At 39.8% G+C, this 27,397-nt stretch overlaps 1 protein-coding gene across 6 annotated transcripts in view; it reads right to left on the bottom strand.

Annotated features, from left to right (window-relative positions):
- FARS2 (phenylalanyl-tRNA synthetase 2, mitochondrial) overlaps positions 1 to 27,397 on the bottom strand; it is a 227,042-nt gene that overhangs the window by 63,690 nt on the left and 135,955 nt on the right. For 5 of the 6 annotated variants that reach the window (XM_056483598.1, XM_056483596.1, XM_056483600.1 and 2 more), the window contains one exon: positions 11,410 to 11,561. The exons of the other annotated variant lie outside the window; for it this stretch is intronic. In XM_056483598.1, coding sequence (XP_056339573.1) covers positions 11,410 to 11,561 — 152 coding nt within the window. The remainder of the gene's footprint in view (positions 1 to 11,409; positions 11,562 to 27,397) is intronic. 6 annotated transcript variants of the gene reach the window in all.

Raw genomic sequence — 27,397 nt, 5'->3', positions numbered from 1 at the left:
TACTGCACCATCCCAGTTGAGCTTCACTTGCCCAATCTCCTCAACACAACTGAAAGCAATGTTCTGACCCAAACTGTTAAAATTCCATTGTGGCCTGTCAGATGTGTCATTTAATTCTTCAGTCTGTGTGTTGCTGCCCCACAGGATGAAGGTGACAATACCTCAGCTGAGAACCATGAGTCCTTCATATATCAAGATAATAAAAAAACCACCACAAGAACTACATTAAATCAGTCTTCATCTATCTCCTTTCTGGTGTTCATTCACAAAGAATGAAGAGTAATTCATTTCCCTACTGTTCATCTGTCCCACATGTGTACTAATGGGCATGAAAATACTAAACATAAATCTTTTCTTCATCCTCAGAATGATTTTTAAAAGGCACCCTTTCCTTGCATTTCTGTGTGATGCCTGATAAATAATAGATCAGTTGCATGGTGTTAGTTTTAATATTGATGTCACCAGACAGCATTTGAGAGAAGTGGGGCAGAAGCCCGAATTCTGGAAGAATTTGGTATGGCAGCAGTCACCATCCAAATGTATTTTTTTCAGCTCAGGTCCAGCTCTCTAATATACAGACCTTATGGGATGTGCAGGACCATGAACTTCCCCTCAATTTACCCAGAGACAAAGACACTGGCTGCAATTTTTTAAAATGAATTATTTAAAATTAACTGGCAGGTGAAAATAAAATATCCATTGAGCACAAAAACAGTGGGAAGATACTGAGATCTGCTTCAGGAATCCTGACATTTTTGTTTTCTGAAATTAAAGAAAACCTTGTCTCCTCAGCCTAAATGTTGACTTTCCCCAGTATGGAGATAAGCAACCTTTGAGCTACATAGTGCTTTGATTCAGCTTAAGAAATTCTTCCTAGCTATAGGGCTTTATTTATCCCTACAAAAATATATTCTGGATCCATAAAATATAAAAACTAGGATAAATTATTTAGTGCTATACCCATCACTCTGTGCAGTACTGGGAAGCATATGAGGACTTTTTCCTCCCATCTCCTATCCTGGAAGCTTTATAGAATGTATGTTTAGCTGAATCTAGTCCAAGAATTAGGGGCCAGGTCACCTTGTTATCCCACTCTACAGTTCTGAGAAAGGCCTTGTGGTGAGTGCAAGTATGTGCAGGCATCACACACACGCAATTCCCAACACACAGAGGACAGCAATGTCCTTCATCACCCCAAGGAAAGTGTGCTGTGGCTGCCTTGGTACTGTGGCCACTTTCTGTGGCTACAAAGGTTGTTGTAAGCCATGAGCAAACAGAGCCATCTCTACCTTCCCATGCAGACCTGTAGTCAAGAATTCAAGAGAATCTGAGAGAGCTCAGGATGTGCTAGAGTTGTGTTTTTTCTCCACATTGCTCAGACACTGCAGAAAACAAACATACCCTACTTGCATGCTAACATTGATCTAAAAGCTCATTTAGGAGGAGAGGGACAAAAGTTACATGAAGGATACATCGGCTGTATTAAACAGAAGCTACTTTCAGGTACAGACCTGACACCTAGCCAGAGCACATTTCTGTCTCTCACCCATATTCCTTTGCAGGGATTCTCAGCCTGAAGTGTTGTCATCCATCACTGGTGGCTTTGACAATGAACATGGCAGGGGTAGAGACCAAGACAAGAGGGAAGGAGTAAGATACTCCACCCTCAGAAAAACAGCAGAACAGAGCCATGAGCAGAGTCAGAGAAAACTCTTTCAGTGAGCAGAGAAGGACAATAGTCACCATCTAACAAATGGGATTACAGAAGCTTTCCCTCTCTGACATACTCACATCCAATGCAATGCTTCTCAAACTCTACTATGCTCACAATAGCAGACTAGGAAAAGCAGCTCTGAACAATTGTAGCCTCCACTTCTATTCTGCAAGGTCAGCAATTCACTAGGATTTTTCTGAACTCAGAAGCACTCATGAGCCTATTGCTATCCCTTGAGCATCCTGTGGCAGCTGGCTGCTTTAGCCATTCTTCACCGTCCCACTGCTTGTCAATAAATCACCGTGCTAATTCCTGTGACACCTCCTGTGAAGTGCTCTGGGAATTGTGGCAAAGATTTCTGGGCTGCATCTGAGAACTGGTGGTGAATGGCTGACTTCAGGTTGACATGATGAAGAAAGGTTAAGCTCTTCAGCTGAGCAGCCTCTTAGAAATGATTCATTGTGACTCCAGCTATCCCTTTTCTGTACAGCAAGTCTATCCTCTGCATCTGCCTGAACATGTAAGGGACTTGACGCTTGTCTTCTGCATTGCTCACATACTTCAGTTTTCCTGTCTTCTCATTACCTGTGAAGGGTGATTACATTTCCTATGGAATATCACCAGTGATAAGTTACACTTCAGGGCTGTGTTCCGCCCACCCTCTAATGGGAACCTGTGGTTACTTCATCCTTTTCCTTTCTTGAATACCAGTCCTCCCACAAGCCTGTGTGTTAGCCACCAGCCTGCCACCAAAGAACAATGGGACTCCTACTGACGCTCATTAATAGTAAATTATTTTCAGTTATTAAAGACAATTCTCTTGGTGAAGACTCTGGAGAGCCAGGGATGGTACAGCAGAACACTGCATGCCCTACAATTGATTTAAAATACAGTGGTTTGAAGGAAACCTCTGACTTCAAAAGGATCCCATTAAGAACAGCTATTTGCATGATGCCTGTCTGAGCACTGAAGACAGTAAAGAAAGCAGAATCTGTCTGTCATGGTCAGCTGATTATTCCTTTTTTTTTTCATCCCCAAATAGATGGTCTTCAAATAAACATTGGCATCAGAGATCTAAACTAGCAGTCACAAGTTGTGTAAAAAGATGTAAGTCATAGAACTCACTTGATTTTTGTAAAAAGCAAGAAATTTTGGGGAAGTTTTTGTGGTGTTTTTCTGTTTGTTTTGTTTTCTTTTGAAGAACAGTTCGAGTGCTTGTCTTTTCTACAGGAAAGACTTCCCTGCTCCTCTTCTCATTCCTCTTAGAGTTCTTCATGACACTTGGATTTGGATAGGGAGCTGCTATCTGGGGAACGCTTAAAGCAAAGGAATTAAATATCTGAATCCATATGGGAATTCAAAATCTGTAGGCCAAGCAGTTAAAAACCTTTGAAAGGGGCACTTAACAAAAGTATGCAGACAGATTCCAAGTCTACACATACACAAATAACAAATATAGCACTGAAAAGGTCTGCTTCCTTTTCAAACAATACTTTCTAGCTTGTGCTATAAAGTGCATACTCATTTTTGCTGTCTCTTAGTTCACCCTATTTTGTACTACAAAAAAGCTGGAACAAGGGTGTTTGAAATTCAGAATTTCTAAAATATCTGAAAGTCTTTTCTAAACAAATATATGTGCATATTTATGCAATTAATTATCTGTATTCATTTCAATCAGGAATGTTTTTGCTGGGGAGGAAAAGGAAGAACTAAAAGCTTTTCAGTTCAGTTTCCTCCAACAAAAAAAAAAAAAAGTTCCCAAATAACAAATCCTAGCAGATGGGTACTCTGGGCTCCATGAACATACTTGTCACTGTGCAGGATATCTGGGAAAGCTAAACTCCAACAGTCTCAGCCCTGGTGGGGAACAGCAGGGCATCATGACTCCTATAGAGCAGGGAGTGCAAGATCTGCTGAAGCCATGTATCAATCAGCATGGCAGGGTTACCTTGGAGTTACTGATATGGAGCACAACTCCTGGCTCCTTTAAATTTCCTTTAGGCAGTGGAGTAAACCTTATCACCTGAGAGCTTATCTCAGCTCTGCTGGGACATGAACAGAGCCCATATGTCTTCATAAAGCATCTCTTTCTGAGCACCCCAGCGTTCACTCTAAATTAATTTGGCCAGAAAGGCCCTGACTACCTCCAAGCAGGGGCTGCTGTGAGAATGGAGCTGCTATTTCTACACAGCTGCTGTTCTAAGGAAAAAAAGGCAGCCAAGAGGAAGAGCCTCTTGAAGAGTAGCTGGGGCCACTCTGTGAATCAAGCAAACAGCACTGCCTGTTGGGTTGGTCTGGGGCACAGGGAATGCCTGATACACACATACACAGGAGAGAAATGCACCCTAACTCCACTACACACACATCTCCCAAGCTGAAGCCCACGAGGCAAAAGAATCATAAAACCATCATTCAACAGTCTGGGTTGAAAGAAATTATAAATATTATCTAGTTCCCCAACCACCTGCCATGGGCAGGGACACCTTGCACTAGACCAGGTTGCTCAAAGCCCTGTACAACCTAGGCTTGAATATTTCCAGGAATAGTGTCAAGATATGGTTATTAAAATTATTACAGAGGTGCTTCTGCCTGAATTAAGGAGCAAACAACACCATATGCTATAGTCAATAGTACAGACTTCTATTAACAGTAAATGTGAGGGAGGGAGGGAGACAAATAAATAGGAAAACAGGGAGAGACGGGAGAAAGAGATTAACATTCAAAAAAATATCACCACTGTGGATTCTGATGGCATCCCATTGGTCCCCTTCTTCTGATTTTCTCAGTGGGGAAGCCCACAAAACAGAGTCCACTGGCTTTATATTCACTCAGGTTCAGGTGGGAACACCCAAGTACCTCCCCTGCAGCAGGGAGTATTACACTGGATGATGCAATACCTTGGAGCAGGGGACACTTCAGGAGTGTTTGATGGTTTATGACACCTTCTAAGACATTACAGCAATTATGGCACATCAGCAGGAATGAATATCTTCAAGCTATGTGTGAATGTCTTGATACTACTCCAGAAGGAATTTTTCACAGCTGAGCCACTTGTGTAAGAACTTTGGCATGATACAAGCATTATCCTGCTTCCAAGGATTTGCTTCTTATCAGCCTCTTCCTTTATCTTGTTCAACACCCAGCTGTAGCCTCTGGTGATGGGTATACACACCCCTCTGCACCTGGTCGATTGTTTGAGTCATTAACCATTAACAATCCAGTCTCTCAGAATGGGGCATCCACAACTTTTCTGGGCAACCTGTTCCAGTGTCTCACCACCCTCACAGCAAAGAATTTCTTTCTAATCTAAACCTAGCCTAGTTTAAAGCCATTCCCCCTTGTCCTGTCATTACATGCCCTGGTAAGAAGTCTCTCTCCAGTTCTCCAGCAGGCCCCTTTCAGGTATTGCAAGGTGCTGTAAGGTCTCCTTAGAGTCTTCACTTCTCCAGGCTGAACAACCCCAGCTCTCTCAGCCTGTCTTTGTAGGAGAGGTGCTCCAGCCCTCTGAGCATCTCTGTGGCCCTGCTCTGGACTTGCTCCAGCAGATCCACATTTTCCTTATGTTAGGACCTAGAGCTGGTTGCAGCACTGCAGGTGGGGTCTCACAGGGGCAGAATCCCCTCCCTCCCTGCTGGCCATGCTGCTTTGGATGCAGCCCAAGGTAAAACTGGCTTTCCAGGTTGCAAGTGCACCGTGCTGTCATGTGGACCTTCTCATCAACCAACACCCAAAATCTTTCTCTGCAGGGCTGCTCTCAAGCTGTTCTCTGCCCAGCCTCTATTTGTGCTTGGCATTGCTCTGACACATGTAGACAGCCTTGTCATCAGCATAACTGCAGCAAGAAGGACAGAAAAGGTTCATATTCTCAAGAAAAAACAGGTGGCATTGATCCTGGCTGGGACAAGACAGGGAAAAGAGAGAAGATGGACTGGGGGTACTACTGTAGCATTTTAACTTGCCACTGTGTGGTTATGCTCTGCTGTGACACTGAAGAAAGGCTCAGAAGTGAACAAGAATCCTCTGACAGAGCTTCCCATGAACAGTTAACCTGTTTCAAAAATATTATAGTCTTACATTCATGTGATCAAATGAAGGGGAAAAAAAAATCCAGAGCTGGAGAACATTGTTCATTAATTGAAAACCATACCTCTGCTAGCTACCATCAAAAGCAGCTTCTGGGGTTTTTTTTCTGCAGAGGAGCTGCTGCTGGGACTTTGCCAGTTCAGCAGTTAAAGGTAATCTCAAAGAATCCCTCAGCAAATTGTAAAGTGCTCGGGCTGAAGAGCAACAAGGTGTTTGGGGACTGACTTGATTGTTTTAATTTGCATAATACTAGAAGCAAGCAGCATTTAAGCATTATTCTGCTTAATTCACCTATTCCAGAAGCAAGACAAAACCAAGCCAGCTTTAATGAATAAACCAGACCTAAAAGTATTTGATTTTATCCTCATGTAGATAAGGAAAAGTGCAAAATCTGGCATCTGGAAAGTGCTGTCCTTACACTGTATTTTCTATATACTAAAAAGGAGCTAGGGGCAAGCATTGACACAACACAGCAGTCAGTAGGATGTGACTCTGTGCTGTCAGATCTGCTCCTTTTACTGTTTGGAAAAGAAGAGACATGGGTCATCTGAGTACTCCCAAAATCTCTAAAGATGGTGCCACAGTGCACCTACCTTCCTCCTTCACAGCAGCCAATACATTTCCTTTCACTTCACTTAACAGACTGCAACAAATGTGCAGATCTCACCCCAGAAGTGTGCAAGTAATTGACTCAAAGGCAAGAATAAATCCTTTCTTACCTATTCCCCACCTATATTTTTAACAGCATAGCCATCAAAATGCAGCAAATCAATTTTTCCCCCTTACTATCTCCACTCTGCCTTTTCAGAATATTTTTAGTTGCTCTGATTAAAAATTTACCTCTTAAGCACCACTGAGGACACAGTGCATGTCTTGATTACAATTCTGGATAACTTTTTCAGCCTACCTATGTATCTTCCTTGCAAAGAAAGATGGGGAGCCATATCTTTCCTTACTTCCCTTATCCTTCTAACAAAACAGAAATAGTAGTAACTAACTTTGAAAGATCAATAGGAAAATAACCTCACAGCAAAATGCAGAAAATACATTTTCAGAATGAAGATGTGATGGGATTACACAAGATACCTTACACAAGAGAAACATGGCATGCTAAGCTGAAAAACACACTTGCAGTTCTTACCCAAAGCAAAACAACCTCAGCATTTCTGCATTCTGTCTTCAGTGCTGCATTGGAGGGGACAGGTACTCAGCCCTGGACTCTTATCTCTCTCTGTCCTCTTCATCAGAGACAACATGGGTCACAAATGTCTTGTGCCACTTCTACCACATATTCTACCATGTGTGATTAACCAGTACTTCCTCCATTATTCGTCCAGATATGCTCTGAAATTCTACATGTGTGCAGCCACAGCACTTATCTGAATGTCATCAAAATGTAAGAATGAAGGAATGTAAATCCCTCTTCTTAGGATTCTCTGCATGGCAGCAGTTTTGGTTTGCTTACACACAGCAGGCAGAGACCTTTCTACCTTTTGACTACCATTCAGCCACCCTTTCTTTTTTCCTGTGAATTCTGTTTCCTCTCCAAAACTGGAGAAGTCTTGACCAGTGAAAAAGAGATTACTTTCTGATTTAATTTCTGAAAGTCACTCATATGGATTAGACAGCTTAGACAAGTTGAGTAGTAGGAGGCCTAAACCTAAAGATACGGAGGATAAAACAGCCATTGCAAAAAGTAAGGGAAACATCCCTTTGTTTTCTTCCTTTAGTATCAATATAGTTCAAAACATTCCTTTTTTTTTTTTTAACAAATGTTTGTTCACTAAAATGTTCCAAGGGGGAAAATGTCAGCTACAAATCCTCACTCATCGTGTATTTGCACAGCAGTGCTTAAAGGTCCTTAAAGATCTCCAAAGATTTGAAAGAAATAATTCAGTCAGGTAGCAAAAACAGTGCCACTGCCTTCCAGTGTCTGGTTACAAGGCTCATGCAGCATCTGACAACTCCAGGCAAGTCACAGTGAACTCACTTCACACATCATACATGGAGAAATGTATTCCACCATCCAAATGTATGAAAGTCTAACTGTTTGAAACTAATGCATCAAGCAAAAATAGCTGCAATACACAGGATGGACTGTGGAAAACGTTTTGCTCACTATAAAGAGACACTTCTTTTCTGCTTGTCTTACAGATGCCTGCTCCTGTTCGTGCCAAAACCACCATAATTTCAGTTTCCTTGGCACTTAGAAAAGTCACAACTTTTCCCTCACATATGCTGGCTGATTTTTATATACCTGAGTAACAGGTGTGTTACAGGCATGTTTTGCATTATTCATCTTGGATGAAGTTAAACCCTGACCGTGTGACACATCACACATTATTCAGTTTACCTCAATGTTGTATTTTGATTTTGCTCAGTTAAATTTACCTAAGACACATGTAGACTGGAACAGCTCTTAATTATCCCGGCACAAAAACTTGGCATTCTCCTAAATTTGTGCTTTTCAGCAATGAGATTCCTTTTTTCTGTATCTTTAAATTGCCTGTGCTTCCCAAAAAAGTTGTCTCAATATTGTTACCTTACAAAGCAGGTAATTGATATTTCCTTGGTTTCAGGCATCTCTTCCTTGCTTGTCCCATGCTTTTTCCTGCCCCCACTTTCCTTTTCCCTGTAGAGAAATACCCTTCCATTGCTAATGCACACCATAACTGCAATGTACTGGAGAATGGGTGTCACTCCAAAGTCCAGTGAAATTGTGAAAGGTTTCTGAACCACAGGAAGGCAACTACACAGTATTACACAGACAGGATCTTAATTTAAAGACCTCTTTTTGTGTTATAAATTAGTTTTGTTCGTATAACATTTTCTATTTTCAGATCTTTATATTCCTATAATTAAGAAAAGTAGCTTAAGAAGGCAAAAAAATAAGACTACCAAATGTCCTAATTCCTCATGAAACTGAAGTTTTTAAAGGATTTAAAAAATCTGAATTTTAAATTCTAGAAGTGATTAACTACAAGCATGAACTTATTAAGCTGCTTGCAAGTAACTAACATTCAAAACAGCAGCACTGCAGTTTTTCCAGTCCTAGACACTTTTCTCCCATCCTCCAGAGCAGATTCAGTAAAAATTCAAGATAATCATTACAAGTACCTAGATCTGTAACATACAGATCCATAGCAACGCTGAGGATCTCTTATGTTAATTTCTGTGCCCAGAGGCTTTTCTGCAACACTGAATTAAAGAAGCCACTGTATCATTCCCATAACAAGATGATTATCGAGGAATTAAGACTAAGTAGAAAACTCTTTTCAAAACGTCAGTCTTCTAAAGGCCTTTAAAAAACAAACAAAATTACTTATGTGGCTTACATTATCAGTTCTCAAAAATTACATATTTGCACACATCCTGTTCTAAAAAGAAAGGGCAAAGTAACCATTATGTTTTAGTCTTCATTTATGATTTCTCTTTAATTTAATAGATATTCTCCTTGGAATTACTGATTTTTAATGGGCCATTTGAAAAGATTTTTTTTACTGTTGTTGTAGGCGAAAAATCCAAGAGGACAACAACATCACTTACCAAAAATCCATTAGTGTCACCTCTTGAATTCTTCAGATATAAAGGTGAGAAATTTTTCCTCCTTTTAGTGTCAAAACATATTTGGATGTCTGCTGAGTGAGGTTTAAATGGCTTTAGAGAACAAAACTAGTAAAGGTCCTAAATCTGTGTGACAATTCTCTGTGAGCAATCAACCTTCCCATCTATTTGCAGAAGTCACAGAAAGAACCAGAGGTGCATTCCTTGAGGAGGAACAACTGTCATCCCTGGAATATGTTCTGGTTGTGTCAAAGCATACCAAAGGAGAAAATACACATAGGAGAAACCCAGAGTAGTGAATCCTGTCCCTACCTCACCACTCTACTGGTATGGAAGGAAACATTCTCAGCAAAGAAGAGAAGCATAACCTGTGAGTTGAGCCATGACTGATGCAGTGCTGCTGGCAGGCTGTCACAGTGTATGTGGATTTCCCCAGTAAGATGCTGAGAGTAAAACAGAATAACACTGCCACTGTTTGAGGAAGCAGGGAACAAGATTTCTCCGAAGTTTCATACTTGGAAGAGCTGCTTGCACTACACATAGGGTTTTCCCTTAAGGGGTGATGTAACAATGAAGATAACTGCTGGTTTGGTATCACTGAGAAGAATGCAGACAAAAAGTGCCAATGAGCACAGAGCTTTTACACATACAATAAACTTTCAGCATGAATGAATGCAAGGACCAGTTCCAGAAAGGGGTGCAACAACCCAGTTTTTACCAAAAAATGTTGATTGTACTGTATCAGAAGCATCATGATAGAAGACAGTATGATCTGTGTGCAGAGCCTTCCATGTCTATGTACTTGTGCTACTATGGTGCACTCTGAGTGACAATAAGAAGCTATCCATACCTGCAATAAACTTGCTTCTCAATTTCCCTGAAAGATATAGTCTGTTCTTCACAATGGAAAGTACTCATTATCTTACCCTAACCTGTATTCCTCTTCTGCACACACCATCTTGAGTAAAGGGTTAAGATCCTTTTGCATGATTTGCTTGTGAGAAAGACTCAAGAATTAATGACTCAAAGCTTTAAGATGCCCACACAAATTTCATTTCCATTTCTGTTTCTTCACACAGCACAAACAGTCTCATACACAAAAAGGGTAAAAAGGAAAAAAATCCTCAAAGAATAAAAATCCACTGAAACACCACGAAAACTAGGCCATAGAACAATCTATTCATCTGGCCTGCATCACATATAAAATTCAAAAGAACAACAGGGTTAAATACCTGGATGTAGAAAGAAGAAAATAAAAAATCTATAAGTACTGCAGAACAACATGAAGCATTTTCTTGTCATCTTCAAAAAAGGTTTATTATCAGCCTTCCTATAGCATTTTAAACCTTGAAACAAATTATTTTAACCCTAAGTTTTAGGAAGCTAGACAGCCAGCAGCTTTTCTACCTCTTGATTTGAAAACACAAATTGAAAAACAGTACATATGTAATAGCTGATACTTGTCTGGTTTTGAGGCAACTGTTATTACCACTTGGACAAATACCCTGTGCACTCCCTGGTCATGTCAGTGCTGCTATACCCATATGGTGTTCTGAAACCTGAGAGATTGCTCAACAGCATATAAATAAGTGTCAGAAAGAACTGAATAAGGTCTTTTTGGCTTTTTTTCTCCCAATTGAACACCAGCAATAGCATTCTGCAACAAACCATTATTAGCACTACCATTATAGTAAAGGTCTACTAGTGTGTCAGGACTAGAGGAAGAAAGGAAGAGGACAAGGAGACAAACATCAGTCACTCAGCAAAGAGCAGGACTAGAATGTCAGACACACTATGGACAGCAGTGTCATGCACTGCCAGATGTATTGAGGAAGGCAGCTGTTCACTCTGGCTGTCAAAACCTGAGCACAAAGCATTGGGCTAGTCTGAACACCAGAAGCTCAGTACCAGTGGAAAACTGAAAAATAGGTAGTATTTCTTTTCAGTAAAAAGTGGTATTTTTTTGCTGCAGGAGGGTTTTGGAGCTAAAATATTCACAAAATATTTATATTATGACCCAAGGAAAAGGTGTTAAAACTTTTACTTACTTTGGATGGGCAAATTCATCCAGTAGGACAACCTTTTCTATCAAGTCTCCACCAATGGTTCGAACCAAGTCATAGAAATCATTCTGAGAGTATGTCTCAGAAGGCAGCCAAAAGGAGATGTCATTGATCAAAGGTGGATATCTGCTGAGTGGCTAAAAGAAATTAAAAAACATATCTTTATACATGTTTGAACTTGATAACTATATCTACAACTGTTCTCAACTTACATAACACATGAAATACACAGTTTAGAAATTTTTTTAAATGCTCTTTGAAGTGCAAACTGACCTCATAAACAACTGAGACAGAAGATTCCATACTAGGAATGTCTTTTAAAGATCCTCTCATAATAACTTTGATTTATTCATTCAGAAAAAAAAAAACTTGTTTTGTTTGCTAAAATCAGTGCTTATGACCCTGAACACTTTTGCAACAAAGCTGTTTAGAAGGAAGAGATAATGTAAAGTGTTTTTTTCACTGGATAGAATTGCACTTTTTAAAAGCATTTTTCAGACTTTTTGCAGATTCAAAACTTATCACATTCAAGTATAAAATTTATACATATTTTATAGGATTCCTATATTACACAACAGATTTATTATTTTTACTGTTGGATTTTTAACAAAGTCTTATACATAGGCACCCTCTTATTAGAATGTTATAATAAAAAACACACTTTGACTTAAAAAGAAGAATCAGTTCACTTTCTGGTGGTTTTTATAGTCACCCAAACATCTACAACATCAAAAATGTATGGTTGCCAACATAATTATTCATTCCACAAGTACCACAACAGGCTTTTAAACACAAAGGGGCATCTTTGCTGCACACATGAAGTGGGCAGACAGTGTAACTTGTTATTTGTAAAAACAGGAAGAGAACGAGAAATGAAACTAGACAATTAACTTTTCAGTTTTGATGAAACTTCTCAGGACTCTGTGGGTTTCAGATCTCACCTTGGGTGAGATGTTTCTCCCTTTGAAGAACAGAAAATGATAATGTTCTCCTTTCATGACCTCTAGGTTATACAGTATCTTACTTCTTGCATTATTTCCCTGCAGTTGAAAAAAGTACTTTTGCACAAGACTGTTGGAGTCTGCAGGAGAAAACTTCTATTTTATTATTTTGTTTATATGTACAAGAGATCCCATGTGTACACCTTAGTCTATAATACAATATCTCACTCAAAAATGTATTCCATGGCTGGGAATATTTTATTATGGAGCAGTGGAAACTTAACTGAGTACCTGCTAAAGCAATAAACCTGTTAATAAGGGAAGTTTGCAGCATTCTGATTTACTCAAATACTGTTCTGTAGAGTGTAAACATCTAGTCAATAAATATCTGATAAGGAAATAGTGCAAGTTTTAAATTAATAACCCCCCCAGCAAATAAAATTGTGAATTGCAAATGATTATTGAACTTGTTAAAGGAATAAACTCATCAAATGAATTCATATCTTGTATATCAAATTAAAAAAAGGAAACTTGCACAACAAGTCCATTGCAGAAGAGCTTTTCATAAAACACTAATGAATGAAATGCAAATGTCTCTGCTGTACAAAATTCTCTGCTGCAAATGCTGGAGATGCTCCTTGGACAACAACCTGATACATGTATTAGTGTAAATAAAGTTATAATCCTGCAGTAGATCCCTATATTCTTACCTCATTCCTAAATACCACTCTATTTACCTGCTATAGTTGAGGAATATACTGAACACCCTTCAAAGCTTGGCAGGACTAATATGAAACCCACTGAACTCACAGTTCAAGACATTTAATCATTCCATCAGAAGACGTGGCTCATGAGCCTCACCATGGTGAGGTACCTACTTCCATTCACCCAAGTACAAGGACAATAAAGATAAATAATTACATATTCAGGTAACTCAGAAATGTTCTGTGCTGGTTTTGGCAAGGTTTAATTGTCTTCACAGGGGCTGTGTTTTGGATTTGTGCTGAACACAGGGTTGGTTATAGAAAGATGCTTTTGCTATTGCTGGGTGGTATTTGCACGGAGCCAAAGCCTCTTCTGCTTTCTGCACTGCCACACTGGCAAGAAAGTTGGGGAATTTGGGAGGAGACACAGCTGGGATAGGTGACCCCAAGTGACTAAAGGTGTATTCCAGACCATATGACATCCTGCTCAGTATATAAAATGGGAAGAGGAAGAGGGAAGGGGGACATGTGGAGTGAGGGTGTTTGTTTTCCCAGGTAGCCATTACATGTGATGGGGTGCTGTTCTCCTGGAGATGGCCTCCCCACAGGAAGCAGAGAATTAATTTCTTGTGTGTGCAGCTTTTTCTCTCCCATGTCACTAGCATGGAAACAGAATTGCAATTTTGTGTGTGTATGCTTGTGTGTATTACAAAGACTGGAAGGACAAACACTTATAACATAAGCATAACTTTTTGTTATTAGTTACTAACCTTTTCTCAGAGCCTTGTAATACAGAAAAATCTTTCATGGTAAAAGGCAAGGCAATAATCCCATATTATATTGTCCCTTCAGCACCTGGCTGCAGTCAATATCATTGCAGTAAGTCTTATATCAACACTAAAGTTAGTATAAGGATAAAATTCCTAGTTCTCAAATGCATCGATCTGTTTGTTGTAGAGCTACATGAGTCACATAATAGTTTATTAGCTACACTTAAAATGCGAATAAGCTACTAAAGAGTCTCCAATTGGCAAGCCAAAATGAAGTTCCCAAATTTGTATTCAGGCACTCCAGCAAATACATACTGTGGTCCAACAGACCACTTTGCCATTCTTTGATTCTTTCTAAACTCTCCTGCTCTTTAACAGCAGACTGGTCTAAAGTCCATTGACTTTGATCCTTTTCCAAGTTCAAGGCAAATGCCAACCCTGGAGACCATTTCCTTATGAATTTAGAGGCATTTCAAAGGCTCCCTTTGAGAGAAATGTGTTCTTCCCCACTAAATCTGCTACTCTGCTGTTGCCTCCAGCCACTATTTCCAGCTACATTCTCTTCATGGCTTAGGAGTAAGATACCAGGACACATCTGGTTCTGCAGGCAGTGCATTGGCTGAACCCCAGCCTGGAAACCCTGCTGTTCCTGCTTCCACTCCCTGATCCCTGCCTTAGGATTTTGAGGAACTGAGAAGAGGTTTAGGAAATGGTAGAACTGATCCTACCTGCAGTGCTGCTGCAGGGCACTGGCCAGGTGTGTCAGTAAGCACTGCTGATGCACAGATATCCCTGCACCCCTCCTTTTGGTTCCATCAGAGCTCTGCCACCACACTGCCACTTTAAATGTTCTGTCTGCTCTCCATTCCAAACACTTCAGCGTACTAACATTGACGTCTTTCAACAGCCTCAGAAAACTAATGCTTTCCCAGAAATTACACTATCTATAGGACTCCACTGAACCCATCTTGTAGGAAATACTGAAAATAATGACATCACCTTCTTCAATCACCCAACGTAAAAGCATTTAGGAGTGCTAAATTACTATAATTTCTTTAAATAATAAAATGGAAGTTTATGGTGATCCACCCTCAATATATGTTTGCTAGTCATTAGTCAAAGTTCTCTCTCTGAGTAATAAATAAGCCAAGCACTTCCTAAAATTGCAAGCTTTTCCCTCTCAGGATGCTAATTTTAGTATAGAAATGAGTAGTTGGATGCCAGTCATATAACCTGCTCTTCCAGCCTGCCTTGCCTATGCCTAGATGCACCTGAGGAGTGCACCACTAAAAACACAGGGCTGTTAACCTTTCATATGGCTTGGTGATAGTTTAGGGCATTCCTCATCTCCACCTCTCTGCTCTGCCTTTCTCTCTGAGATTACTGCCCTTGCAGCATCTAATAAAACATATGCCTGCTCCTTCACCACTGCAGTTCACAGCCTGCTGTAGCCAGCTGAAAATTGCCCCTCTCATTGGTTTATGTTAATATGCTCAATGAAGAATTGCAGCAGCTCGAGTCATTGGGAGACAGCTGTCTTAAGCAGCAACAGGATCCACCAGAACCCATTTGTCAGCAAAATAGCAAATACTTGGGCTCTGTGTATGTTGCCACACCAGAGCACTACTCTGGATGCTTTGGCAGCAGGAATCAAGTGGTCACCATAAGAGTGGTATCTGTTCATCCACACATGGCAAAAGACTAGGCTGGACACAAGTACCTCACAGCTGTAAAAGAGAGAAACCTCCTCTGAGGGAAGAACCCCACAAGATGCTATAAAAACAGCTGGCAATAATGCACAGCCAGTGCCAGTGAATAACCCACACAAGGCCATGAGGTGCCTTTAGTCCAGAGTCTCAAAAAAAAAGGAAGGACACCAGCACTTTCCACAAATATTCGTGATTAGGAAAAAAAGCCACTTTTCCCCAGATGCATGGGTGCAACAAGGCAAGAGAACAGGAGAAGTTTTGTGCTGTGGCTGCTCACTCCATTCCTTCCTTGCTGCCAGCTGCAGATGGGACAGAACAAGCAAGTGACAAATACAGCAGAGGAAAAAGCTGTACTTGTATTTTGACAGCGGCGACACAAATGCAAGGTTAACGACACACGTTCCAGAAACTGGGTGAGCAATTCCACAGCAGCCAAGCCATTAAAAAGTCAGCCAGGCTTTACTGCCATCACCAGTCTAAGTCAGAAAAATATGAGACTTAGCAGCATCATGGCTGCTAAGCTTTAACAGTCCTGCATTGCCCATGTTTTGGAGAAATATCCACATAAACTATACAGTTTTAATGCAGCATCATATTCTCATCAAAATAAAAACTACAGTCCTGTAATAACTGAGCCTTTCTTAATATATTCCATGGTGAAACTACATTAATTCAGTGTTGTCATAGGAAATTTAAACACATAACAGACATGAAATTAAAATTTGCAAATTTACAGCAGTAATTTAACCCCCATGTACACAATGAAGTTTCCTGTATTAGTGTGTATGCTTCTAGATTTACACTTCTGTATTTATGACTGGTGCAGACAAATTACAGTTGCTGCAGGGAACATAACTTGGAATTTCTTGACTGCCATGGCTTAAAATTCAGCCACAATGATCCCCATTACTAAAAGTTTTCTGCTCTCCTTACCAAATTGATTTTTTCCTTAGTTACATATAGTAAATTCTATATTTTCATACATGTATACACCCACACACACATATACACGTTTTTATGTGTAAACACAAACACACATCTTCAAAGGAGGAAATGTAAATTTCAGCAGACAACTACCATAAAGTCTGATAAGCAGATATAAAATATGTTCTGGGATTAAGCTCTTACCAAAGCAAATGGACTATCTGGGATCAATGCACTTCTCTGTCCTTCTGCAGGGAGTGGCAGAAGCATGTTAGCCTCCACTGATGCTCTGAGCTTTTTGGTAAATGAACTCAGAAGTAAGATCAGCCCTTTTTAGACACCAATCTGCTCACTCCAACAGAGTTCTTAACTTTGAAAAGCTCACATACAGGTACAGGGAACACCATATGTTCATGGGAACATCAAGTGCTCCATGGATTTCAGGCACTCCCCTTTTACATGGACCATTCTGAGTGGAGGAGCTTTTCTTTGTACATGGAGATATTCAGGAATGATCTGGATGCAATTCTGTCCCATGTGCTCTGGGACAATACTGTTTGAGCAGAGAGGTTGGACCTGCTGTGGTGCCTTCCTGACCCATCCTGTGATTCTGACATTCTACATCTAGGTTGAACAGGGAGGTGCCCTGAGGCCACAGACTTGTCTTCCTAGCTAAGTCTCAGCCTTCAATGTGAGATGACAAAAACCTGTGACACAAACCAGGTCCCTCTTTGCTGTGCAGTGCATGTCACCATGAGAGCTCTGTCCCCTTTCTACCTAAACTACACCCTATGGAATCTTGTTGGAGATAACAATTTCTTTCTTGAGCCCCCTTTCCAGCTTCCCTGAAGATGCAAAGCAAAAAAGAGTTTAATTGCTTATATTCTGCCTAAGCAGTTGCCAAGCAGCTCTCCATATCATCCCATTTAGTCACCTTTTTCAATGCCCATCAAGCACCTTGATCAGGTAAAGCCCTTTAAGAGACAAAATAAATGCACACACATGTGCACACACACAGGAACAAGTGTAACCTTTCTTGCATGCTAAAAGTTACAGCTGATATAGAGGAACCTGCCTGACAAAGGAAAGTCAATATCTAATATGACACTGAAAAAATTAAGATGTCTAACAGCCAGTGAAGAGATTAAACTTTGTTGATAAGCTCCACCTTTTCCATGCAGCAGGAAGAATGCACAAGTGGATGGGTGCTGTGGCAGAATGAGTGAGTAGAATGCTTGCCTTTACACACATTACCCAAAAGTAATGCAGATTACTAAACCTCTGTGGCCCCACTGAGAAGGGACACTGCATTCTTAAAACATTTTATTAAAATGCAGTAACTTTATATTAAAGTCAAGCTTATTTAAATTTGTAATGAAAAATGTGAAAAGTTTAAAGTCACAATATACTTCTCTGAGTGCAAATATGCATTTTAAACCGACCTGTGGTCAGAAAGCTGAGAAATAAGGCATAGCTTTTGAGAAGACTTCCAGACACAAAAGAGCACTTGTACTGCCACTGAAAGGGATTTGGTTCTAAATAATTAGTAAGAAATTGGAAAAATAAAAGTCAGGAAAGACATAAAGAAGATGAAAGTATTGACCTAATGCTATTAAAAGCAAGGATGTTACAGTGTACACAGCAGATACATTCCCAGATACCCGTTCCCTTGGGCATATGGATATGCTTTTTGTGATCTGATTATAAAAACCACCAAAGGATAAGTATAAATTATTCCTAAATACCAGTGATGGACTCCATGCTCTGTGTTTAATGAGGCAAAAATGACTTCTCATTTCCATAGAACAAAGTAAGACTCACAGGGAGAATCACCAAAAGGGATGGCTCTCTATTACTCACTCCCACATCACAGCTCCTTACAAACCCCTTTTAAAAGTATCAGTGTGAAGAAGGGACTAGCCTGACATTTTCCTTCAGCAGTTCTATGTCCACTGTGGAAAAAAATGCATTTTCCCCATGCTTCTTTCCCAGCCTCCTTGTTGATGGCCTACCGAGCTAGCTGGTTTCATGGTGCTCATCTTTCCCCATTTAAATCACAAATATATCGCTGCAAAACAACTAAACACCAAGAAATGCTTTTCTTTTACTGCTTTTCCATTTGAGCAGTTGCTACTACAGAACTGATGTGACACCAAGTGGAAGTGATGGGACAATCCTTTACTATGTTGTGATGTCTTCGATAGAAAACAAGCAAACTTCTATCCTGGGAAAGGAATCCAGTGATTTGGAATGACCAAAATGGTAGAGTGGATTCTCACAACAGACCTAGTAATTAACACATATGACTGCCTTTTGCACAGGCTACCCATATTCTGTCTGTCCTTCCTATCCAAATATCCCACACCACAGGCAAAATCACAGGCAAGTGCAAAAAGAAGACACAAACCTTAGAAAACAAACTGTCAATGAATTAAAAAAAAGTATGCATCCTGCACTTCTCTAAAAATACCTGCCATGCCTGCAAGGAACAAGTAATGAGGTGGTGTAAGTCAGCAGGAACTCAACTTCTTATAAGATACTAAGAATTTTCTCTTCAGCAGTGCTGAGCACCTGCAATTCCTGCAGAAGGCTTTAGCTGCTGCAGGCATTTGGTGTTTGCCACAGTCAGAAGTCAGGTTTCCTGCTTTCTAGAGGTTTGGTTTGTATATTTTTTCTCATTATGCTTAATAATAATTCTGAGATAAATAGCTCAGTCATGTAAAATACTGTACCCATCAACAATTCATATAAAAGAGTTATATCTAAATAAACAATGCAAGTATTTGGAAAGAGTCTGCAGCAATATGAAGATGTATTTCTTCCAAATACATAGCATAACAATGGAAACAAAGTGCAGCCAGTATTTTATTCTGGCTTAGATGAAAAACCTCATATAAAACACTCTTGATTATATTTCCTTTTCTGCTCATTAAATGCACCATTCCAGAGAGTTACTGTTTAAATTGCAGAATCTCCAGAACACTTGAATGTGACTTACACCAAAATAAGCTGGCATTGTGAATCTTACAGGCATATGCAACACCTAAAAAAGTCCCTCCCACCTAACAACCAATACTTATTTTTCTTCTTCCTAAAAAACATAGAGATTTCCAATACAACAGAAATAACACTTCATGTTTCTTACCTATAACTTCACATAATATCCTGGACATTGCTATGCTACAAAGGAATTATTTTTCTGCACTTCCCAGAGCTAATCTGTACCATCTCACCATGTATAGAAATTTATCCAGGCGGGTTATTGGTGGTTTTGAAATATTCTAATGACTTCCAGTACCACTGATATAGCTGGGTTTCTTTCTTGTCTTGGGAAAACTGCCCAAGTGGCAGTGGAAGAGGCTGCCCAGGGAAGTGGTGAAATCACTGTCCCTGGAACTGTTCAGAAGGTGAATGCATGTGGCACCTGGGGGCATGGCTTAGTGGTGAATATGGTGATGATAGCATAACAGAGGTCTTGGTGATCTAAGGGGTCTTTTCCAACCCTAAGGATTATAAGATTCCATGACTCTTGGCAAAATCCAGAATTTATTTTCCAGAGTAGCCAAATTCACTTCCCCCAACCCCCACTTAACTATTGAATTCATACAAATTTTACAGCCTCTAAAGTTCAAAACTCATAATAAAACACCAAGGTAGTGTAACAAGCTAAAACTTAAAAGTACAGTAGGTGAGCTAGAGAGAAAGAGAAATAAAAGGCTCTACTTACTTGTCCAATACTCTGAAGAGGGACAAGAGCCTTTAATTTTTTTCTCTCAGACAGACCCTAAGTGCTCCTAAAGCTATACTCTTGTTAAGGAGTAACAACACTTAGAAAGAGAAAACTACAGAGAAACCCGAAGCTGAGAACAGACCAAGCACAAAAGGGCACAAAAAGTACACTAAGAATTTCAGTATGCAATGACAAAATGTAAAGAATACTTAAATCTCTAGGAGCAGAATCTTGGTGCAGAACAGATATTTCTTTAATGCCTTTCCTTATTTTACAAGAATCAGAAAATAGGTTCACTCTTGCTGATTTAGAAGAACAGGTTACATGTGGGAATAATTATGCAAATTGGATTTAACACTTGTGCACAGGCAGGAGGATGTAATTAATCCTCAAAAGAGGGGATTTCTTCCCATTATTAATTTTTCTAAAACTGCAAAGCTAAATCCTCTGCAGCACATGCACTCCAAAGCATTACTTACTTGTCAGATTTTGTTTTAGGCTGTCACTGCAGTAGTTCATGTGTCTCTCACACTAGCAAGATGAAGGAAATTGAGGATTGGTATGATAAGAATAATACAGTTCTTCCCAACTGTGCCTTCTGTTGTTTGGCTATTATCTGTAGCCTAATTCATATTCTGATCAGAGAAGTGGTAGCTGAAAATCAGGGTTTTTTTATTAACACCATGTACTTCAAAAGGTGCTTCTGTTCATGCATATACACATACAGAGATTGTTCTTCCCAGCCCTCATTTCCTAGGGACACTCCACAGCTCAGCTGCAATGTCTAATCATGCTACAGATGATGACTGTAGAGGCTTAGGCATGATTTTAAAGATCACTTTATCAAAAGCTCTTTGCAAGGTGTATCTTTTACATGTAAAACATTGGCAACAGTGCTAAAAGAACTATCAAATAAACTCATGTATGTCAACCCCTATCTTTTTAGCTAACTCTGGAAAAATGAATGAGCTTATTTCCTACTAGTTTTGAGATTTTTTTTCCCCCTTTATATTTCTGTGGTTGTGTATGCTACATGTATTTTATGTACAGCACATACCTGTATCTCTAAAGACACACACAGAGTGTACATGGACACATTTTAAACAGAAGTTTAAATGCATAATGTATACTCACAAAGATGTATTTAACCCTGCTACAGGCATGCACATATTCAGATTGTGGTAATTACCTAGGACTGCCAGCCAGAAACCAGGGTCCCAATAGGTAGATAAAGCACTAAATGCTAATTCCTGTCCTGAACAACTTTCCACCCTAAGGTAGTTTGAAGAAGAGATGCCAAGGCAGGAGGTACAAGACAATTACAATTGCAAACAGCATGAAAAATAGAATTATTGAGTCACTTCTCAGGTTAGGCCCAAAGACTAAAGTCAAGATATTCTGTTAATCTGTTATTCTGGTATAATTAAACCAATATTGGAAAACCACTGGAAATGTGTAAGGGTTACTCTCCTTACTAGCTACATACATTTGTAGACAATAAACTGAAAGCTCTGAACAGATGTGGGCTCCTGTCAAAATCACTACCAGCTGGTTCTCATAGCTTCACACAATGTATGAGAAATCTATTGTTACTTTAAATTTCCAGGTTTACTCCTTCACCTAATATTAATTTAATATGGGTTTCAGCACATATATCACTGCTGGAAATTGCTCCATGGCTTATTTAAGCACTTTGTATAACCATTATACTTCATCATTTGGGATGCAATAAAGATTGGTTGATATATTCAGCAGTGGAATTACTAATTTGTGAGCTATTTGTTTCAAAGAGCCTCAGCCAGCAAAATTGCAAATATATGAGGCTTAGAGATCAGAGCAAACCACTGTAACATATGCTTTTTGAAGCTTATTGCAGTTTTTGCTAGGTAATAATTTAGATAGTATCAGGTGTACTTTGACTAGGGTGCATTGGCTTCTGCCTAGGAAAAAAATCAGCAGTAAAATGGTTCTAATGACAGTAACTGTACAGTGCAGCAGCATTCATAACTGCAAAATTATTTTTTTTCTACAAAATGCAGCCAAGGCTACAGTAGCTTCTTTTTGTTTAAAAACAATTTGGAAGGCAGTCCCTGGTGGTCTGTTCTCAGTTGCTGGGAATGTCTTTCACTAGTACTGAGGATGCACCTGCTGGGTTTATTCACTCCTCATCTTCTATACTGCCTCCAAAAACAAAAGTGCTGTCTCATCAGTTGTGCTGATGCCATGAAGCAACACTGAGAAGTGGATCAGGGAACTGACACAGCTTTAAGGAACTGCAGAGGAAAAACTCTGATTCATCCCACAATGTGCCCATAAAAGTAGCTTCTGCAGTACCTGTGGGACAGCAAAGCAGAATAGCACGTGGGAGCATGGGCACAAAGGAAGCAAAAAAACCCCTATGCTTCTCATCCTAACACTGTGAGAAACAAGGCTCTGGGAAAGAGTGGTAATGAACAGCCCAAACCCACCAAAACCCTTCAAATGAAGAAGAGTCTCAACTGCTGTCTCTAGGCCTGCAGTCAAAAAAGAAGACATCTGCCAGGTGGATACACTGGTATCCCACATGGCTAGCTTCCAAAATCTCCTGTGGCCCTTGCTAGGTTTGTTAGTAAAGCCCTGGACCTCTCACATAACTGAAAATCTATAGGAAACACATAATTACATCCAGGTGTTAGAATTACCTGCCGTGACATAAAAATTTTACTGGTGATGAAAGTGTGTGTTGGCATAGACAACTGAAAGTAAGGATGAAATATTTTTGCTCTCTGAACATATATATACATATACAAACATACTCCACCCACTCTAAACAAATTCCAGCAGTGACAGTCATGTACAAAACAGAAAATTCCTTAACATCCAGAAAAGAACAGCTCAAATCAGCTGTTTTGCTTCGAGTCATCACCAGCTAAATCTAAACTAAATGTGCTATTAGGATAAGACAAGTTAACAGAGATAAACAAGAGAGTTTTCAACTATTCTAAGACTGTGAAAACAACACAGAAGTACTTAAAGTATTTTCAAGGAACATAGGTGAAAGAAAGGAAGAGTGGTGTTTTTGCTAATGAATGTCATAGGCTTGTCTGTACACCCAGCTGTTATCAAGGTGGCTGCTAAATGGATGAAATGGATTTACTTTGCCCTTTGGTACTTCAGCAGACAACAAAGGACATAAGATAAATATCACTAACTAATCTAGGCAGAAAGAGCTATTGACATTTTTTATTTATTCATTTTATTTACTTAGAAAAGTACAAGCAAAAAGGAATTAAACTATTGCTGATTTGATCAGGTTCAATGGGAGGCTATCAGTGAGACTAGATTGCAGTGGGTTGGTGGAGGGATGGAAACAGGGTATGCAAGAGAATGTGCATCATTGGTATTAGCTTAGTGGGCAGCAGCTAGATTGTTGGGAACCACATCCTTTGTCAGTGCTTATTTTTACCAAGAGTTTCATTAATATGCTCTCAGGCACATGGTGTAATTCTTGGATGATCCTGTGCAGAGCCAGGAGTTGGACTTTAATGATCCTTGTGGATCTCTTCCAGCTCAGGATATTCAGTGATTCTGTGAATATCATCTCAGTACAGCCTTCATCCTGGGCCTGGGTTCTGACACACAAAGTTCTGACACACAAATCCAGAAGCAAAATTGGAAGTCCCCCCAGACTCATGTCAAAATTGATGATAGTACTTTAAAGACTTGCTTTGATGGCTAGTGGTCATTTTTGTGGTCTCTCATACTTGTTGATCTTTCAAAAGGAGATCAAGAGTAGATGTGTACAGTACAAAACCCAGGAAAACTTTCTGATTATCTAGAAAAAGACTTCTGCATCAGTCTCAACAGTTTTTGCCATAAACCTACTCTGCTTTCCTGTGTCTTTCTTCCCTTTTCATCCCATTCCCCCCAGTCTGCTTAAACTTAACTTTAAACCAGACTTTTTCATCATGCCCCTAATGCTCAAAGTACAGCACTTCTCTCTTCTGTGTTCCTTTCACTTTATCTTATGTGAATGTATCAGTGCTTTGGGAGTTTTTTTGTATTTAGTCCCATGTGACTTCCTCATTCTGAGCCCCTAGTTTATTTTTTCCTTACTGTGTTTCAGCCAATTTTCTTTAGTTGAGAATGGGAATTCAAATGCTGTTTACTCTCCAGAATTTTGCTTGTTGACTTTTTTTTTACACAAGTGTTGAGCAGTAAAACTGGCTTAGAACAAAGATTTTGAAAACTGAGTTTGTGGTTTGTCAGATTAAACTCTTCTTGCGTATAACAGTCATTTTGAAAGTTTCCACTGCTTCAGCCCTGCAAGGTGCTGATCATTCTCAGCTGGATACCTGGAAATGTGGAGATCTCTGACCTGAAGCTATTTAGGCATTTGGGTTATGCTTGACTGAGCACAGGAACTATCCTATTGATTTAAATGGGACTGCTCTCAAGTTTAAAGCTCAGCATGTGCTTCAGTACTTTGCCTGGCTGGGGCCAGAGGGCTCAGGTTCCCAGAGCTTCAATACCAGCAGTACCTACAAATGATACAAGATAGAACATCCTGATGAGTAGACTTGATGATCAAGTGATTTCTAACCCAATCTGTGCAATGAAGAAAGTGTTTTTGCTTGCTTTCCATGTGTATCCAGCACTAAAAAAGGAGTTTTGTGGTGCTCTGCAGATCATACAGACAAGCCTGAGATGATATACAGCACTGTAAGGTTTTATTGATGTTTGCCTAAGATGATCTATGTAAGTCACTCTTAGATATTCAACCTTCCAAAGTCATGCCAGTAAAATGTTTATGCTACAACATCATCAATCTCTTCTCTACTGTATCTCCACATGCAGACACACACATTATATATCTTCAATTACATTAGAACTAATTAGACAATAAGTCAACAGTTGAAGCTATACCTTATTTGTTCAAACATCCAAGTTAAATTTACATACTAATGGTTGCATATTTGGCTTTAATAGATGCACTATTAGAAAATAAACATAATAAATGAATAACCATTTTAGCATGGAGTTACCTAATCTTGATGAAAAATATCTGAAAATGCAGAACCAGGGAATCTATTTAGTTTTTATTTGAAAATAACGCTAATCACAGACTAGGGAGATAAATATAAATTATATGGAGTAGCATACTAATGATGGATCAGACAGACCCACCCTGTGCAGTGAATGCAATAAGTTCAAACTGGTTGAAATGGATGGCATATACTCTAGATTCTTTCCTTCTCAAGCATGGAAAAAAGGATATAGACGAGAATGGTTTAATTTGCTGAAGTTTCCCTTTACACATGACAGTGCATTTTATTTTCAGCATCTTCTAAAGTTTCAGGACAAGCTCTCTGTCTCCCAGCAACAATCAGGCTTTTGCATAGGAAAGATGCACAGGGATAATTACTGTCCCTGAAAACTGAAAAGTCCACAGTAAGGTAGAAAAGTTGCACTGTCTAATGGTGTGAACAAGAGGACTCACACACACCAGCACACAGTGAAAACTGGGCTACTGCATAAGTCCTTTGTCATTAGAACAGAAGTTTAACTCCAATAGCACACTGAGCAAAGGCAAATGGGAGCAAGCAGGCCCAGCCTTTGCTATTTTGCACAGGAGGAAGAGGACCCTGCTTTGATTTCCTTCCCAGTATAATGGGTTGCTTCTTTCCACACAACTGCATCTTTTTGATTATGCACTTTTCCTCATCTCTGCTATCCTCAACTGTTCACTTTTCAAAGCAGAAAGAGTGTCCTGGATTAGGGCCACATATACCAATCTGGCTACAGTTGTGCAGGAGGTGAAGAGTGTCAATTCAAGTTGTTTGTCAAGTCTCCTCACCACACTGCCAAAGGCTACTACTATCCCCTCAGGTCTCCCAGCACAGCTGCTCCATGAGCTTTGTCTCTTCTGAATGATCCTGGTTAGAAAGTTTATTATTTTGAGTTTTGAAGCTACTAATTATGAAGGAATTGAATTTTGAGGGACTGAGCATGCCAGCAGACACTAGTAAGGAGCAGCCCCTGGAAACAATGGAAGAGGGTGATAAAAAATAAGTGATCATAGGCTTATGACAGACACTGAAGAGTATTACAGATAATGAAGAAATCAGGAAATCAAGAAGACAGCAATTCCCATAATTTCATAGAGGGAGTCTGTAGTTTTGCTAGAAATCTGATCCAGATTCCCCCTGTAGCAGGGCCAGAACAGCCATAACCATGATTCTGCTTCACCTCAGTGCAGGCCACAAGGCTCCTTGGCCAATCAAAATAAATAACTATTTAAAACAACAGCAGCATCAAATGAAAGTGACTTTGTGAAGGGAGAACACATCAGGAGTCACTCGAAATGCTGTGCCACTTGATTGCCCTGGCAGCAAAATGATAGAGGCTGCAGGATCCTGCTGCCAGAGATCTTTCTTCTTAATCAACACCTCTGGGCACACCACACTACATCTGAACTGTGAGTGCCTTCCTTCTCTAAATGTCATTTCATTTTTGTACCTTTCCTTGAGAGTTGTCAGCCCATGGACTTTATGTTTTGCTAAGGATGCTGGCTCAGCATAAAGCAGACAGTGAATACATGGAACTGTGCTCAGGGCCCTGACAGACAGAGACATAACACAGTGGACTAGACCCAAACCAAGCCATTTGTTTTATTACATTGTGCCTTGCAGGTTCTTGGGCCTTCCTGCCCTGGCTATCCTCAGCCTTTCACTTCACAGCATCAGCAGAAGCCCTACACAAACAATTGAAAGCAAGTTACCAGACCCTGATCCCCACACTGCTGTGACTTGTGTCAAATTTTAGCTGGAGTGATTTGCTAATCCAAATCCAGGCAATAATCTGATCTGTGGGGAGAAGCAGTCCAACACTGCTGTGCTGAGTGGCCACAATGGTACAAGCACTGTCAGCTTTTCCCAGCAGCTTTTTGACCTACTGAAGCCTGCACACATGTACTGAGCAACTGATGACACAGGGGAGAGTCTGACACATTCAGGCTGTTAAAAGGCATAAGACTTATACTCTAAGTCCCAAGAAAATGCTCCAATTAAATGCAGTTTCTGAGCAAGAGTAGATTTAGCCCAGCAAAAGGTTACTGCTATGCAGTGTGGACTTCATGTATTTAAGGAACATTTTAATGAAGAGAAAGAAAAATATTTATGTTGGTGGATCCCATTCAGGTTATAAGAAAGGATTT

The sequence above is a fragment of the Oenanthe melanoleuca genome, chromosome 2 (genome assembly GCF_029582105.1).
Source record: "Oenanthe melanoleuca isolate GR-GAL-2019-014 chromosome 2, OMel1.0, whole genome shotgun sequence".
Classification (NCBI taxonomy): Eukaryota; Metazoa; Chordata; class Aves; order Passeriformes; family Muscicapidae; genus Oenanthe; species Oenanthe melanoleuca.
Note: the sequence above shows the minus strand (reverse complement) of the source record. Positions and strands in the feature narration are given on the sequence as shown.